Source organism: Aptenodytes forsteri, unplaced genomic scaffold (genome assembly GCF_000699145.1).
Source record: "Aptenodytes forsteri isolate BGI_AS27 unplaced genomic scaffold, ASM69914v1 Scaffold550, whole genome shotgun sequence".
NCBI lineage: Eukaryota > Metazoa > Chordata > Aves > Sphenisciformes > Spheniscidae > Aptenodytes > Aptenodytes forsteri.
The window spans coordinates 133,624-151,593 of NW_008795689.1; the positions used below are offsets into that span (position 1 = coordinate 133,624).

General features: G+C 37.9%; 3 protein-coding genes across 3 annotated transcripts in view; 1 reads left to right on the top strand and 2 right to left on the bottom strand.

The window, feature by feature from the left end:
• The window catches only part of CCDC117 (coiled-coil domain containing 117), a 5,498-nt gene extending 5,425 nt beyond the window's left edge, over positions 1-73 (bottom strand). Inside the window, exon 1 of the mRNA XM_009282824.1 lies at positions 33-73. Within this exon, the coding sequence (XP_009281099.1) occupies positions 33-73 (41 nt within the window). The remainder of the gene's footprint in view (positions 1-32) is intronic.
• A 90-nt stretch (positions 74-163) lies between these two features.
• LOC103901853 (solute carrier family 2, facilitated glucose transporter member 11) lies at positions 164-13,909 on the top strand. Its single transcript, XM_009282805.1, has 12 exons — positions 164-291; positions 2,639-2,737; positions 4,385-4,545; positions 5,157-5,281; positions 5,547-5,676; positions 6,927-7,075; positions 9,119-9,306; positions 9,783-9,893; positions 10,007-10,108; positions 11,633-11,708; positions 11,981-12,108; positions 13,067-13,909. Exons 1-12 carry the CDS (start codon positions 274-276, stop codon positions 13,268-13,270), a joined length of 1,491 nt encoding a protein of 496 aa, XP_009281080.1. The 5' UTR covers positions 164-273; the 3' UTR covers positions 13,271-13,909.
• HSCB (HscB mitochondrial iron-sulfur cluster cochaperone) lies at positions 13,290-17,673 on the bottom strand (the record flags this gene model as incomplete). Its single annotated transcript, XM_019473012.1, has 4 exons — positions 13,290-14,639; positions 15,931-15,978; positions 16,859-17,003; positions 17,536-17,673. Coding segments are annotated over 4 exons (423 nt in total), but the record flags the coding sequence as incomplete, so codon positions are not given.
• Positions 17,674-17,970: the final 297 nt, after the last annotated feature.

The following is a 17,970-nucleotide window of genomic DNA, read 5'->3' on the forward strand; positions in this document are numbered from 1 at the left end:
GGCTGTCCCCGCCGGGAGCGAGAGGCCCCTGCCCTCCCCGGCCGCGGCCGAGCCCCGGCTCCCAAGGGAGCATGGAGACAGATCAGCTTTTGTCTGCGGCCTGGCGTAATCGCCGTGGACGGCAGCCAGAACCGCCGGGCTGGGGCGGGCCGCCCGCGGAGCAGCCAAATCCCAGTCAGATGAGGAGCTCGGTCCGCAGCTTTCCCCCGCTCCGCCGTCTGTAGCCGTGTGGAAGCAGCGAGCGAGCGCTGCAGTCGTGAGCTGTCGGGAGGTATGACACCAACGCGCAAGGTAATCGCCCTGTCGTTTTCTTTGGTAGCCGAGAGCTGCAGCTAGCGGGTGGCTAACGGGTGTGTTTTCTGCTCCGACTTAAATGAAGAAAGTGCGTGTGCTGTGGTATTAAACACGGGAAAGCTCTCTGTAGCTGCCGTAAGGCTTTATGAAAGTTGAACATCTCTGTCATAAAAAAATCGTGAACCGTTGAGAAGAATCCCAATGGCTGGAGACGGAAGGCAAAAATCTGTGTTTTAATACAATAATAACTTCATTTCTTTGGCACCTTTTATTCCTGTAGTGTAGTTTACTAAATTTTGCAAAGGAAATCAAATTCAGCCCATACTAAGAATGGAGTACCAGCCCCTGCTGAGAGGGTCTAGCACGCACAGCAAGGTAAGCAGAACTGTCTTGGTCTCTGAAGATGGATCCTGCGGAGAGTTTGAGCTTTAACCATGATGCACAAATGTGAAACTCTCTGTTTCATGTTTACTTTTAAATAAAAATACAGTAGATGATCAGGCTTGTAGAGTTTTGTGTTTTCCTTAGACGCCTAGCTGTGTTATAAAATGGAAGCTGTAAACGCACGTTTTCTGATTCTTATGTTTTACATTGAATGTAAATTGAATTTTGTTTGTGGCATGTTTCTGAAATGAGGTGAAAGTTTTTATAAACTGTCAGGAGTTAAGTAGCTTACAGAACGGATAAGGCTGTTGCCCGTGCTCTGAGCAATCGTGGCCCAAACTCCAATGTGACACAACGTGTTAGTGTAATGAGCAGACTGATTGGGCAGGAAGAACGGAGCTGTCATAACAAAACGTAAGTTATGTGATGTACGTTAACGATTCTGGGGGTTTTTGTTAGTTTGTTTGTTTTCTGTCTCTTCTAGATTCCAGATTGTACCCATGAGACACACAAAATACCTTGACAGTATTTGGTTAATGGAAAGGTCAGAGTGTGCAGTGCCTATATTTACCACCTCTAGTTTTATTTTTCTACCGTACTCGCTGCAGCCCTTATTTATTACTCCTAATTCATTGCTTTGGTTGTCATTCAGAGAAACACTTTTTATTCTCGGGAAACCATAAGGAAATATTAATTGGGTTTTACTTTAATAAGATCAATTTCAACTTTTTCTGAATTTCATTCCTGAATGAAGGAAATTTTGATGAATTATCTTCAGGAAAGACACAGCTCTTTCAGAATACAGTATAGCATCTGGAATAACTCAACATTTCTGGGAACTGGACCAAGAATGAGAATGATGAAGAACTAGTCTATATACCTTACAATGAGAAATTCAGGGAGTACAAGCTTATAAAAAAAAATTACGTACAGTCTTTATCTATGAAGGAAGAGGAAATTTGATCACAGAATTGCCTTTAATATGGGAGACATTGTGGTGTCCAGCTGAAGTTAGACAGAAAGATACTATGAGATAAAATTAGGACCTAATTTTTAATGAAAGGGTTGTTAAATATTTGAACTGGATGTTATTTTTAGTACTATCATATTCAATAAAAAGTAGAGTCAAGAAGCATCACATCAGAAAGCCAGACACTGTATAAACCTCTAGAGATCTTCTCTGACCCAGAGGCCTCATCCAAAGTATAATATTTTATGACCAATTAGACTCTCTTGAGATTCGAATGTATCATAATAGTGGTTTCTATTGACCTTAAAACCTATGAGTCTATGAATCTATTAATTTTAATTCCTAAATATTGATTTAGAAATGTAACTAGGTAATCAGTATTGAAAAATTAAAAAATACGTGCTAATAAACTTTAGATTAAATACTATTATCAGTGAACAATATTTTGTGATTTAAGATACTAAGGTTTAGCACCTGCTAACTTGCAGACATCTAGTAATCAACTTAGGGACTTGCTGAGGGAAATAAAATATTGTTATTTCTCACATCTCAGATGAAATGTGAGTCGTAGGAATTGGGATTTGGTTAATTCTTATACTGAGTCATTGTGCCTCTAACACCAAACATAAACAGTCCTAACATTCTTTCATAAAAAATAGACACCGTGAGCAGCGTGGTTCATGCAAAAAGTATTTACACAGTTCAGTAAATACGCCGTCAGCAGTGCGATGGTTGTGTTGCCTACAGTTAATCTGGATACTTGTAATTGTTGCATCTCTGAAAGACGTTAGTGATCATGGCCAAAGTCAGCGTGAAATGTTTCTCGGGCTGCAGGTGTTTCAGAGTTTATGTAGTTTTCTAAACAAATACTTTCACTGTTCAAAACTAAATACATGACATATTTCACCGTGATTTTCTCCTAGATATTATATGCATGTGGGTTCAAGGCCCTAACTCTTTTCATGCCCGTTACTCTCCTCTGTTCTCTAGCTCCCCAGCTGGACCTTGTTTCTGGCTGTTTGTGCTGTTGGAATTGGAGGGACCTTTCAGTATGGGTATAATGTGTCCATTATCAATGCACCCACCCAGGTAAAATATCGTCTCTTGTTCACAGCGTTGTTTTACAGTAATGGAGGTATCCTGTCTAACTGGCCGAGAGGCCACATGCACTTTTACTGCAATCGCAGTGGGAACCAAGGCAGGCTTCCTCTCATGTCAAGGATTCTTGTTGATTTCCAAAATGGTTTCGTGTGGATCTGTTTGTGAGTACCTCCCATCAGAGGTATTCTGTGTCAGATAAAAGTGCCAAATATGCCACATAAATACCTCTGTTAAAGTCTGTTTTAGAAGGATTAACTGAATGAATAAGTAACGTCTTCCAAAAGTTACACTTTTGACTAAAAGAGCCCAGAACATTAAGAATAGAATGGAATAGAACAGAACATTTTCAGTTGGAAGGGACTTACAATGATCATCTAGTCCAACTGCCTGACCACTTCAGGGCTGACCAAAAGTTAAAGCATGTTATTAAGGGCACTGTCCAAATGCCTGTTAAACACTGACAGGCTTGGGGCATCGACCACCTCTCCAGGAAGCCTGTTCCAGTATTTGACCACCCTTTCTGTAAAATGTCACCACCATTTCTCCTAATGTCATGTTTAAACCTCCCCTGATGCAGCTTTGAACCATTCCCACGCGTCCTGTCACTGGGTAACAGGGAGAAAGGATAGTTACAGTTGTCCATCACAAGGCAACTTACTGAGAAAGATCTTCTTAGAGAGCCAAAAAGTTGCATCTGTAGTGTCTGAGTATCTCGTAGGTATTTTCACTTGTTACTTTTGCGTCCATTGCCATGGCCTTGAGGATTCTGCATATTTTGTGGATGACTCGAGGATCTGAGCAAATGGTCTTGTGAAAGTGATGGGTATCATTTTCTGCTGTCAGCTGATTTTTTTCTTGTGAAACTGTGAAGTTTGAATTTGCTACAACATGGTATGCTTTTTACAAAGGTTAAAATAAGCTGTTTGTGAAAGAACATATAACATGCTGGAAACAGAGGGAGAGTCCAGGAAGTTTGTTCTTCTGTTAAGTCTTCGTTTGCTGGCTAAGAACAGGAGCCTCTGATTACAGATACCTGTCAGTTCAAGAGTTTCTAAAGACAACTTTGAGGAAACCAAGCATGTGGAATAACAGTTTAAAAGTTCTGACACATGAATACTGTAAGAAAGGCGGAGGAATATTAGAGTTGCAGAAAGGGATTTTACTATGAATTGTTGGATGTCACTAAGGCAGGGAGATTAAAACCAAGTGTCAGAATGAGTCTCCTGACAGTGAAATTTGTTATGTGAGACCTCTGTGCTCTGAGATGTTCCTAAAAAACAGTAGGACCTGCGTCCTAAAGTGCGCAAACATCCACCCTGTCCCCCTTCTGAGGTTCAGAAGGACCTCAAAGCTCTTTTGTAGCAGTTATATATTCTCCTCTAGTGCAATACAGCCTCTCCTGAGGTAGGGTACGAAAGCAAAGCTGCTCAGCAGCTTTGGGATGTATGGGGAGTAGGAAACGGTATTGTGGTCAAGATTCTGCTAGTCATCAGTGTTTTTAATATAATACAACTAAGATGATCTCTTCTGTTAGCTCCCAGAATTGGTTTTCAGGATTGAGGTGCAAGTTATTTATAGTGCTATGCTGTAGGGCTACACATAATGCTACACATTCATCGTTCTTTTCTACTGCAGCATATACACAGGTTCTTAAATGAAACCTGGACTAGTCGTTACCACAAGGAACTACATCCAGGTTTGCTGACTTTTCTTTGGTCTGTCATTGCTTCTATATTTTCACTTGGAGGCCTGTGTGGAGCTCTTACTGGAGGCAGCATGGCGATTCGGCTAGGCAGGTGAGTTACAGCAGCAGGCACATAGCAGCATGTTTTCCTTTCCTACTTTCTCACTGGAATATAAAGTAAATAAATGGAAAAAGAGTGGGAGAAAATGTACCTTAGGTGACTATAAATGTTTTTTACTTCAAAGCAGAGTTTTCTAGTAGAATTTTACAGTGTGTTCCAATGTGACTTTAAAAGATGAGCCCTGAATTATAGCATTCCAGTCTAGTCTTTCCATTACATTTATTGAAATCTAAGTAGGAGTATGCACATATGGTATGGTGGGAAACGCAGGTCCCCTATCAACATTTGCAGCTGTCATGCCAGTAAGGACATGCTGCGCAATCTGTAACATTTCATGCGCGTTCTGTATAGATATAGCATAAATGAACAAAACCCCACTCCTACCTTGTCAGGCATTTCTGTCATATTTATGCAGTATCCTTATGTTTAGACATTTTTTAAAAATATGAGTAAATAGTTGTGTCAGATATCTGGATTTCCAGTGAATAGCACTTTTCTTCAGTATAAAGCCCATTTTTTCCATATTACCAGAGTGGAAAACTTTTTAAAAAACGTTATTGCAGATTTCCTTAATTTTTTTTTCTTTTTTTTCTCCTTTTTAGGAAAGGAGCTCTTTTGATGAATAATATTATAGCAATACTGGCCTCCATTTTAATGGGGATCAGTTTTCCTACAGGATTGTTTGAGTTACTGATTGCTGGAAGGTTTTTGATTGGCATAAATTCAGGTGAATGATTTCCTATTCCTACTTTCAATAAACTACGGTGAATGATAAATGATTGTTACTGCCAATTATTTAGGTATTATGATATCTGTTTGTACGCTGCTTTGTAGATATGATGACAAAAATGTTCTGTAGTCTAACTTGGAATCTGACGGCAGCTAAATTAATAGAGAGATTAACTAAGTCCAATTTCCTACATGTTTTGGTTCAGTAACTCTTTTCAAAGCAAAATCTATTAATAGGAGAATGTTTTTCCATTTACTTGCAGGTATTGGGCTCTGTGTGCAGCCTCTGTATATCGGGGAGGTTGCCCCAAAACATCTTAGAGGTGGCATGGCCATGGGGAGTTCCATCTTTCTGACTGGGGGGATTCTGACAGGACAAATAATTGGTTTGAGGTTAGAAATGCATTTTTTTTCCTGCCTTGCGTTACTCGCATGTAAAGAATTCCAATTCCCTGCAGCTCCCTGCAAAACACTCATTGTGGCCATTGTAGCATTAGTGAATCAACTTCACACATAAGGTCTAACTGTAAGAAGAAAAGCCTGCTTTTGTCACCTTATTCCTGCCGCTGCAAACCATCTGTACTATCTCCCCAGGGAAGTATTCTCAGTTTAGATGGGTCAGCCAGAATAGCATCAGTAAAACAGGTACATTTATGCTGAGTTCATATTTTCTGCCACTTTCTTGCTGGAGATGGTGGACGTTCATAAGACAGGACTTGAGAGCAAAGGACTCATAATTTCTGTATTGTAGCACTACTGCTGGTTTTGTCCCTTGTGAGATCAGATTAAGTTGAAAGGGACTTCACTGAGTTGGATCTTAAAAAGTACCAAGAACAGAGACTGCACAAACTGAAGATGAAAAGCTGTTTTCATGAAGTCTGCTAGAAACTTTCCACTGCCCTAAGAGCAACTGCTAGTTCCCTGAGTAACAGCACATTATGTTTTTTCTCTGTCCCTCTACCAAAAGCACTTAGACTGCTCTTTTTTCCTTATTACTAGCTTCTGAATTAACTGATTTTGCTAGATACTTTAGGTGTGAAGTGCTACAAAATAAAGTAGAATATAAACTTCAGACTGCATAATCTAGGGTCAGTATTTAAAATGCAATGCAGTTTCTATTTTAACAAGTTTACGTTGCCCACAACACATCATCCTGCTGATTCTAACTGTACCAATTTTAATGATTCCTTTCTATGTGATACACCTTCTCATTAGATCAACTTTGAATGGGAGCTGGGATCAGATGACTTTCTGAGTTCCTTTCTATCCTAAATTATTGAATGATTCTCAAAAGCAGATGGAAATGCTGCTGCTGACCTTAAGGTGAAGTCCGTATGCTACTACTTTCCTGCATCGCTAGAAAACACTGCTTTGGCAAACCTGAAAATAATGGTTAGGACCAACACAGCAATAAGCAGCTGTAAAGTAGTGTTGCTCATCTCTTCCTGAGTGAAACCTGGTTTCAGAGTGGCTGGAAAATATTTTCCCAGCCTCTTCTGCTGAGGTTCACAAGACGTAGGTAACTGGTTACAAGGGAACTTTTCTTGAAGGATGAACATCTTTCTCCCAAAAGTCTTCTGAATAGTCACCAATAGCTAATTACTTCCTTTTTTTTTTCCCTTCTTTTTACACATCTCTCCCAGGGAATTATTAGGTGGAGAAACGTATTGGCCTCTGTTGCTGTCCAGCAGCTGTTTCCCAGCATTTGCCCAACTTTTATTCCTGCCATGGTTTCCTGAAAGTCCCAGATATCTTCTTATTGACAGAGGTGATGAGCTGAGCTGTGCCAAAGGTGACTTACAATGTTTATACTTTCTCTGTGTCTTCAGAAGGGTACAATGAGTATATTGGGTTCCAGATTCTCCTTTTCTCTTTATCAACACAGCACAGTTTTATCGCCTAGTGCTTTTTGGCCCATGTTTTTCCTCCGGTGAGCTTACATGGAAAAAGGGATTGTGGAACTCAGGAGTCTATAGAGGATTGTGAACAAAACTTCATTATCTCATTTCAAATACATGTTCATGTTTTGTAACTCTCTGATGAAATCTCTAAAGGTGTTTTACTTCCTAGAGAGAACCGGTGGAATACTCCTCCGAAGAGTAAAGTATTAGTCACTGTAAGTAAGCAGGTCTGATTAATTAATTCAGTTTGAAGGTCTGCTAAATAAATATGAAAAGACCCTCTCTAAAATAATAACTAAGTCATAAAATTGAGAGGACAGAAGAACTTAGAAGAGATCCCAGTGTACAAATCTGGACAATAAAATAGTCAATCACATATTTTTCAGAAATGTGTTCAGTGTTTCTACTTCTGCCTGGTATGATAATTCTGATGTAGTTCACAGTGACATAAAATGACACGTGATCCCTGGATATTCCATTTAAAATGCTAAATAAATGAGAAAAACAAACAAAGGAAGTTTACCTTGTTAGCATTTGATAGGGTTGTAGTTAGTTCAATTTTCATTGTATGCATAAATAAAGGAAAAACATTTCTTCTTTTGCTTTTCTTCTGTTAATTCTTTTGAAGTGCTGTTGATGAGCGTATGAATTTTTAATTGTCTGGAAAAGGTATTCGTAGATAGAACAGTGTATCTTGTGGAAAGATCTTCAACAAAGGAAGTTAAAGAGGCTTAATTCATGGAAGCCTTTAGGCCAAGGTAAAATTTGTTAGGAATTACAGAAGAGGCGGGGTTCACAGAGAGAGGTGAAATCTTGTATTATACCAGATAATTAAAAAACAAACAGACAAAAAAGTTATGTTTTTAGATAAAGCCATCTGTGCCTGCAGGCCTGTCTCCTTCCCTGCCCCCAAGTTTGTCAGTTGATCTAATAAAAATGGTGCTCTCTCTGCTTACCTCGCCCAAAAATATTCGTAGACCATCACAACTGCAAAAGCAGAGTAACTACAAATGACCTATAGAGTTAATTCTGTCTGATTTGGAAGCCATGGGCAAGATGACCATGAAGTCCCTTTCGGATTATGACTTGGTTTGGGCTTCATTAAATGTAATTTTTTAAATGTAAGTGAAGCTTGCAATGTCCGTATCATATTCAAGTCTTTCCCTCTCGTTTTTTTTTTAAATAATATAATCATGGATTTTTTTTTTCCCCAAGAATTGTGGTTTCTCCTGAACCGATACTGAAGAGTGGCTAGAGCTTCAAGCTGGTTATGTGGCTAGGGATAACAATAGCATTGGAGTGTTTGCTTTCAGGATCATCAGAAGTTCTGCTGTTGCCCTTAAGCAGACAAATTTTCACTTATGATATATTTAATCTTGAAAATTTTAGAGGAACTGATGTTATATACTGCTAGGTTTTAGGACCATTAGTAAAGATTTTAGTCTTGCATGCAAATGACTTCTGATAATACTTGCCTTAGAGGAATTACTTACCATCTTTACTCCAGTTCACTAAATGCGTTCCACTGGCAAAATCAAAGACAGGGACATAGCAAAAGACTTGATATCTGCCTAGGATTTAAGCAAAAGACTTCAAACTGGTTAGAATGTCCTTTAATGAAAAGACTATTTGGAGGTCTGTGGTTCAGATATAAAACACTTAAAAATATTTTGCTTGGTGAGTATTTCAAAGTCAGATATTCCTCTAAAAAAAGCGAAGTAGTGCCACTGAAATCTCCACATCCACCACAGCAAAAATGTTGGAAAACCGTGAAGCAAAAAACAAGTCACAAAGCAAGTGACTTTTTTCCCACCTTCCTAAAGCAGAAAGTTTTGATATCCTAGCAAAAGCCAGGTCATTATGGAAAGAGATGATTTTCCAGAAGTTGCGGTCAATAGGTAAACATAAGAGAATTTATTTTCTTCTTTTTTTAGCTTTGAAGCGATTTCATGGTTCTTCAGAGTATGGAAGGGAGATGGAAGACATACAGCAGGAATGTTTTGCCTTAGATGGGGAGAAACCCAAGAAGCCCTGGCAATTATTCACTGATCGTGGTGTGAGATGGCAGCTCATTACGGTGATTGTGATGACTATGGGCCAACAGCTCAGTGGGATAAATGCTGTAAGATTTCATACATACAAACAGCTTAAATAATTATTTTTCATCTGTTTTTCAACCTTTTATTAACATGAAGGATCCAGATAGAGCAGCTCAGAGAAATGGGATAAGTGGGAAAGAATGTCTTTGTATTATTTCTGTGTTTCTCTTTTTTCATTTCTGTGTTTCTGGTATGTAAATTTCTTTAAAGAATGACTTAATACTTGTGTTTACATCTGAAAAAGTAAATAAAAGTGGATCAGCTTATCCCATTGTGTCTGGTTTAAGAATGTGAAGTATTGTATTCAGTAAGTATTTGCTTTTATGATAGCAGTCTATTTACCTAGACATGAATTTAACAGATTCTTCTTGCTGTTTACATCAAATTAATAACTCACAATATAAAATACATTGAGCTATATCTAGTATGAACTTGACTTTGTTTCCAGCTGACGATTTAACTACTGGGAACGCCCCGTTATTTTTTTTTTCTGTTGTAGATTTATTTTTATGCAACTTATGTTTTTGAACAAGCTGGGATCTCGGCAGAAAAAATCCCGTATGTGACACTCGGCACTGGAGCTTGTGAATGCCTCACAGCCCTCACCTGTGTAAGTAACAATTTATTCTACCTCCTAGCATAAAGTGTAACGATTCTTCTTGAAGAACAACATCGGTAAATATCAGATCAATATAGTAACAGAAAATTATGTCTTGTCCACAGGGTTTACTGATAGACTACGTGGGAAGAAGATATCTCATCATTGGGGGTTATCTCCTTATGACCCTTTGGAGCATTGTTTTAACGTTCTCTCTGACCTACCAGGTGTAAAGAAGGACTCATTTATATTACATGATGACTATAGTGAGTGAAAATCTGTGACACTCAAAAGAAGCTGGAAGATGAGAGCTGCATAGGTTTTAACAGCAGCATAAAAAATGACAGCAGTTGAAAGATTTGATCAATTCTGCAGCCGTATTTCCCTAAAATGAGAGAATGCTCTCAGCTAAGATTTGATCATGTATTTGTCTTAAAGCTGCAGCTGCGTTTAATGCTGACAAAACTAAGTGATGACAAAACAGCGTTTATTCTAGCTTTTAAAATAATTTTAGGATGAAGTACTACATAGTGATGATATTAAGCATCAGGGTCCACTTCAGTCACTTAATTGTAAAGCAAACAATCAAACAAAAAGTATTGTAAAGATGCTGAAATTCAAAAGACACTTAAATCCATTAAGTGTAAATTCACAAATACTATTGGAAACTCACTAGATGTGTTCACAGTGCCTTAGATTTATCATGCGAAGGCAACATCCTGCCTCGCTTTTTGATGTAGAATAGAGAGATGTAAATTGTTCTGTATACCCTATCAGCTCAAATAAGGCAGCCCCACAAACCTCCTGAAATGAACGTTTAGAGCAAATCTATCTCTACATTTGTAGAGTGTACTGTACTAAATATTTACTGTTACCTTCAGGTAATCCAAGCAAGATGATGTAGGTGTAGCTCCAACAGCGAGCAACTCGATTTAGTCAGTATTTGGTTGCCTGATAAATCCTTATCTGACAAAGGTAGGATTAAAGAGCTGCAAGTCTTTCCCTACCCACACCATCAGTGTTTGGAGCTGGCTTTAAACAGGTGGATCACGTGCAGTCACGTTGCAGGTCTGATGTTTGGAGGGACAGTAGGGCTAGGGGCTGCACAGATTGGCAAGCAGGCCACAGAAGAGGCACCTACAGTAATTTCTGTGTGGTTGGAGTAAAGTAAGCTGCTAGGCCAGGCAAAAAGTAGAATGAGCCAGCCATTAGGCAGAGGCCTAGGTTTAATTATTTTATTGGAACATTTGTAAATTTCTTGGTTTGCTTTTGGATTTCAAGCTTAGGTTTGGTCTTTCCAATGCACCTAGTTTCATATGTATATAGTAATCCTAATGTTTCTTTACTGCACTATTGAAATTTATCTATACATAAATAATGTGGTAAGTCTTTTCATGCTATGAAAGTGCTCAATGACAGCTAACTCATGGGATCAGTATAAAATACCAAAGTAAACACTCACAAAATGTTAAACACATAATTGTTATATTCAATATTGATGTAAATTTTTAGCCTTGGAGGACCGATCATAAATCTCGACAGAAGTACTACTCCATTTAGTGGAAATTATTTAATGAACAATATTTAATTTCTCTGAAGCAGTACTGTTAAATAAATTGGCTGGGGGGAGCCATGACTGACTGTTGGTCTTAGTTGCATAAAATAGCAAAAGGAAATGTAACTGTTAACCCAAACTTTAAAACTGGATTATCAAAATCCGAACTAAACCTTCTCATTCTCTTCTGTTCCAGGAACTGTACTCATGGGTGCCTTATGTGAGCATGACATCTGTATTTGCCTTCATCTTGAGCTTTGGGTTGGGACCAGGTATTACACAGTAATGAATGTTTTAAAGTGGCGAAATGTGTGTCTGGGGCCGGGGGGGAATGTCAGCAGCTCTGCTGTGTAAGCCAGGCAGTAAGTATTTACTGTAAGGCTGCTGATGCTCTGGCTAAGGAACGCAAGTGAGCCCGTCTCATCAGAACAGCTTAGTCTCCCATAGCCTGAAACTGAGCAACTCAGTTTTTCCAGCATTGGAAATACCGCAAATGGACATTTAGAATAATAACCTGTTCTGTTTCTGGAACTCATTCCCTCAGGTGGCATAACAAATACCCTGACAGCTGAATTATTTATACAGTCTTCACGTCCTGCTGCTTACATGATAGGAGGGACTGTTAGTTGGATTAGTTTCTTCACAATTGGAATGCTCTTTCCCTTCATAGTGGTAAGTAAGCATAACACATTTTCCTAATTGCCTCACCTCCCGTTCATCTTCTCTCAGGTTCCATCAAATTGCTTTTTCTTATACAGTAACACTTAAACATAGGATGCACCCCACCCCTCGACTGAGTATAACTAGATTCAGTCCCTCTTCAAATATTTTTTAGATATTAACAAAAAATAATAAAACACAATAAATGAAAATTAAAAGGAATGCATGGGGGTAATTTTCATGTTCAGATTAAAAAAATGGAGAAGGTATCAAAACTAGAAAAACTTAATCAGATATTGAGATTCAAATAACACATTTCTTAATAGTGCCTTGTGCTTTTATGTCAAAGTAAAGTAGAAGTAGTACCTGGGGCTAGTGGTTCACATCTTCTCTGAGAGCTCACACTAACATACAGAGGGTTCCGTGATCAGGAAGATTATTAGGAAAAACAATGTAGGCTTTCATTTCTAGCTTTGTATTTTCAGTTTTAGCACTTATTCTTGAGAGGAAAACGTGCAGGAACAGCACGCAGCAGGGTATCTTGATTTGACAGTGCTTTCTTCTTGGTTGAACTCTGCTTCTCAGTAAGATAGTTGGGGTTTTTTAATGTATAGCATTGAAAAATATTAATAAACATTCAGAAAAAGATAAATCATATAATCTTAAAATATGAGATGGCTAAGTAGCAAATGCTGACTTGTCATTACATTGTGAATTGTTTAGTTTGTGTTTAAACGGTTTATCTTTTTTTTTTAAATAAGACTACCAAGTGTATTGCACAGCACCTCGTAGTCTTTTATCTAAAAAAAAAAAAAAAAGTCACATGTAAAGTAAGGATAGGTTCAACGTCTTTTTATTAAAAATACCTGAGCAGCAATGTTAGGTGTGAGTGGGAATAAAAAACTTTTTATTTCCCCAAATCCACTGTTATACTTGAAATATGTTGCAATCAAATACATTTTTTTTTCAGAATGGACTGAAGCAGTATTGTTTTCTGGTGTTCTTACTGGAGTGCTCCTTAGTTGCTGCTTTCATCTTCCTCGTAATTCCTGAGACAAAAAACAAATCTTTTCTAGAAATAAAAAAGGAATTTCACAAGCTTAATTTTGGAAGAAATACCAAAAAAAAGGAAACAGAGCTTTATGAAAGAGGACAACTCCATGATGAATTTTAAAAAAATTCTGTGTAATTTCACAGCTGTAACAGAACTTAAATGAGAATTATGAACAGTGTCTTCTAAATTAGCAGTGTAATACCACGAACAAGTAGCTTATTAAATCCTCCTGTATATTTAGAGGAAGTTTAATTAAAGGCAAGTTAATCTTTCTGAAATGCTATTAAAACCGTATTATATTATACATAGAAGACTCAATGTTTAGTTACAACTTGATGTTGTAGGAATGCAGGAATGCCAGGAGAGGGTGTTCAATGAATTCCTCCCCCCGGCAGATTTCTTCTAATAATTCAGTAGCTCTTCTTTTATTTCTAAGCCCCTTCAGGTTCGGGTAATCAAGCATATGTTACTGCTTTACTGAATAAAATATTCTGAGGCATTAAAACCCAAACAAGAACTGACCTACTGAGAAATCAATACTTGAAATATTCTAGTTTATATATAAATTGGGGTATTTAGTTGCTGTTTTTCACTTAAATAACTTCTTTGAAAGATTTAAGGACATTCCTCATCTACTCCTACTACTGTAACTGTACAAAGCCAGTACAGCCCCTATCTGAATTACTGTTATTTGTAATAAAGTTTATTAGAAAGACTTGTTTCCTAAAAGGGTACTAATAAAAACAGTTTCTGGGTTTTGAGTTTGGGTTTATTTGTTTGCCCTAACCTAGCATCTTAACATTTTAAACTGTGCAACAGGGTAGAACCTCTTCTAGTTTTGAAGGTCAGTTCCCGGCAGACTGAGATCAACATCACAAAAAGCACTAAGTAGCAGAGAGGACAGATGATAGGAATTAAATACATTTCACCTTTAAAGGTTTTTCAAGGTGGTCTGATAGAACACACACAAGGAGACTACAGAGAGCTTGAAGGACCTTTTGAATGAGCTTTCTGCGTAATCGCCAACATTTTGTCCAGGACCCTTTCTCAACTTAAAATAAATTCTTCGTATTTTAGTAGTCAAAAAGTAAGAAATCTTAATTGCATATGGTGTTTGTGTGCCTCTCTGATACTCCTCTCCATACCTGTAACTGCTAGGACAGTAGTCCTACCTTACTTATGACAACTTTTTCTGGTTGTAAGCACTTCCCGATTCCAGCTGTTACTTAGTAAGTGCTACAGTAAGCACTGGATCTCTTTTATGTTTATCTTCCTTCTCTCAGAATTAAAGCTTTTAATGAAAACGTAGGAAGCAAACACCATTTTTCTGATTTTAGTAACTAAATCAGCTGTTTAATTGAAAATAACATTAACTCTTAATGGTGAAGGAGGCAGTATCAGGAAGGGATCTTCTTGTTCTTTAGTTTATCCTCTAAGTTTGCAAAATATTTCATTTTGGCTAGAAGTTTCTTAGCTTCTTGAAGATCATCTGAAATGAAATAAAACATTACTAGTTTACAGAGGGAGGGCTGAATTTTCATTTTCAAAACGAATCTCAAGATTTCAATGACAGCACCCGTTTCGGTACCCAAGCTGTAAGGACCCATACACTATTAAAACCATGTTGCCTGTTATTTTCATTGTGGATGGTTTTGGAACACCTCAATTGAGATGTTCCACAAAACATGTAAAAATGTACAATCTAGAAAAGAAATGTGGCATGAATACCCTTTAATGACTTTTCTGTGAAGTGGCTATAGTATTGATGTAGCCACTGGGGAATTTCAAGTACATAGACAAAACAAACTTTTTTTTTTTTAATGTATGTAATTAGACCAACGGCCATCACTGAAAAATGCAAAAGGTTTGTAGGACTCCGGTACGGATAGTGTCAATTCCACAACTGATATTGAAACAGTTTCTCCGTAATTAAACAATTGGAGAAGAAAGGTGGTTTATTACCTACTGACAAGGACAGATGCAACACAATCCTTAACTCTCCTAGTACGAAGAGCGACGGATTATGAGGATATAATTCTTCACATGCAGGCCTAGCCAGCGCTACTTTGCATTTGATATTTTACAATTACAACACACTACGACACAAACCTAACAATAAAAGCATTCCAAGACCCAGGAGAGAAATGTAAAGGTTTCTTCCCAGACTAAGAAGCTAGTCTGGAATGGTTCAAGCTCCTGCCTGTCAACTGGTTGTGGAATAAAGTTATGTTGATTATTGCACAGGAAGTCCCTCAAACCTGAGGCTAAATGGGGCATCAGGTCTTTTCTTGCCATACAGCTTCAGTGGTAAGCAGCAGAATTGTTCCTGTCTTGACGTTCACTGCAAAGAACAGCACCCGCTACTCTGTTGACGGCGTCAGGTCTGCAGAGCAAGATCTCCCAAATTCAAGTTTGAAACCTCAGAACAGGTGGTAAGTTTGATTAAGAAAAGAGTCTGTCCTTCCCAGTATTCTGGGAAACAAACATATAAAAAATTCTTAGCATCTGCATTCCCACTTGAAGTGATCATTTTGATGCAAATTGAATTAACTGGAACTTTTGGTTTTTTTTTTTTTAATTTAATGTGAGGTCCTGAATTTCCTGCATCAGCAGAAAGCTCAGCTTAGAAGTATTTATTCTACATACCAAACAAAGAACAGTTATTTTTGCAGTATTTCTGTTCTGTAGTTCAGGAAATATTTGCCAATAAGAGAATGTGGGGGTTTTAAGCATTTATAACTGCTATCTATGGCAGCTAAATACTTCACAGAAATAGCTACCTCTTTCAAAAGCTGCAGTCACCTCTTTGGTCAGTTCTTCTTGTTTAACTGTAAAACAAATTATTTCATTCACATTTTGTTACATACTTAGTACATTTAATATCACTGCATTCTGATTGTGGTGGGAAACTTTTAATTACTACTCATAGTCTTTTGGGAGCTAAGAGAGCTTTCCCTAATATTGCTGTCAATTTTTTTTTATATTATAATTTCAAACATATATTTCTTTGTTTAGGTTTAGGTTTACAGACAGCAATTCCAATGCAAATCAACGGTCACTAACTTCCCAGAAATCTAACTTACTTTTGGTGTATCAGTTTACCCTGTTACAGTTAATTTTCTTCTATTCTACTTAGTTTTTATTCTAGTTACTCTAACTGCTTTTGGCACGCTACTCTTATTGCAAAGAATTAAATACACCAATAAACTCAATGTTTTGGGTATCACCAACAATATAAACAAGAAAGTTGCTTGTTAATAACCACTTAATATAATGGTTGCTAAGTTGAAGAAGGTGAAAGAAATACAATGTCTGTATAAATGAAGAAATTATTTAATGTGGTCAGTCAAGCATTTCAGTAAACTTTATTTTGAGTCGTTCTTTCTTTTAGAACAGTCTACTTGCCCTGATCTGCTGAAGGTTGAATAAGAAGTTCCTTTTTATAGTCAATATATATACACCTATTTTGCCGTTAGAACAGGTTATCTGTTATACAGATTTTTCTCAAGCCAATTTGATGTTCAGGTGGTATAAATTGGTAAAGACAACATTGTTTTTGGGGGGGAAGCTCTTCTAGTGAGTCAATTCAAGACTAACGCAAGTTAGAAATACTAAAAGAAATAGACTGAAAAAGCCTTCAAACAGGCTCTCCTGTCATACAAGATACAGTAAATTAGTTCTGTACAAACCCCTCAAATCATAACCTACCTTTAATTAAAGTTTCAATTTCTTCAAGGATATCCGCATTTTTAGGCTCTGCTAATTTCTCATTAATTTCCATGATTTCCGTGAGAAACACTGAGTCTCCATCACAGTCTGTCTCTTGTGCCGGCTTTACTCCATTCAGCTCCAGCTGGTGAAGAAAATAGGAATTTGGAAATACACATTCTTGCATCTATTTCAATGTGAATTATTTTCTTGAATGTTAAATCTTTTAGTAGGGCTCACTCAGATCCGTATCTGATAAACTTCCGGTTTATTCCATGAAATGTGCATAAACAGAGTCAGTCTGAAAACTAACTCCGTAGGTAGAGCATAAAAATCAGCAGTTAACCAAAGCAAAAAAAGGTAACAAAGGCTGCCAAGGGCCAGACTGAAATTTCAAAGGAACAGCCATGGCCAAACACAATGTGTGATGCAGGAAACAAATTAGCATAACAGGCAGTGAACGAGATGGCAATAATCGGTAAAAGGTTAAAGAAAATAGTGGAAAAGCTGATTAATTTTCAGAGAAGCTTGTTTTCGGTCTCCCTTCAATCCCTCGTGATCCTCTTCAGAGGAACACAAATTAGCATGTTGATGATGGAGTCAAAGGTCTGATTCATTACATTACCACCTGTGATTAGTTATAGGAGTATTGATAAGATACGTAACGGACACCTTACTAGATAGAGGCCACGGCTCAAAGGGTTCAGGAGTGTTTGGTAGGCCTTGTTAATCAAGGAAGAGTGTTGCTCAGAGTAGTACTGTTCTTTCTGCGAATGGACGAGAAATAATAGTAGCAAGGTAATAACAAGCGGCAAAATACATTACACTTTGTTACCTGCAGAGAAATAGTGTTCCCACGACAATACGTGTGCGTAACACTGAAAGTTGAGTTTTAACTGCGATACGAGGAACAGGGAGGCGGCTATCTGGACTTGTAAACTGTGTCATCTCACACGACTAAGATCTCGAGAACCACAGCAGCCCCTCAGCCCCTCATCGTCATCCTCCGCCGCAAATCTGTGAGTAGAAGCCTCCTCCAAGCATCAGGGAACAAAACATGGGGAGTCCCTATAATCCCAGAACGGGAGGGCGGCGGGCTCCCGGCGCTCTCC

Bases quoted from the DNA above. Each gene is read 5' to 3' on its own strand.
- LOC103901853 (XM_009282805.1), top strand. The intron at 5,677-6,926 runs GTTAGAAATGCA...CATCTCTCCCAG, and splicing joins GGACAAATAATTGGTTTGAG to GGAATTATTAGGTGGAGAAA. The intron at 7,076-9,118 runs GTGACTTACAAT...TTCTTTTTTTAG, and splicing joins TGAGCTGAGCTGTGCCAAAG to CTTTGAAGCGATTTCATGGT.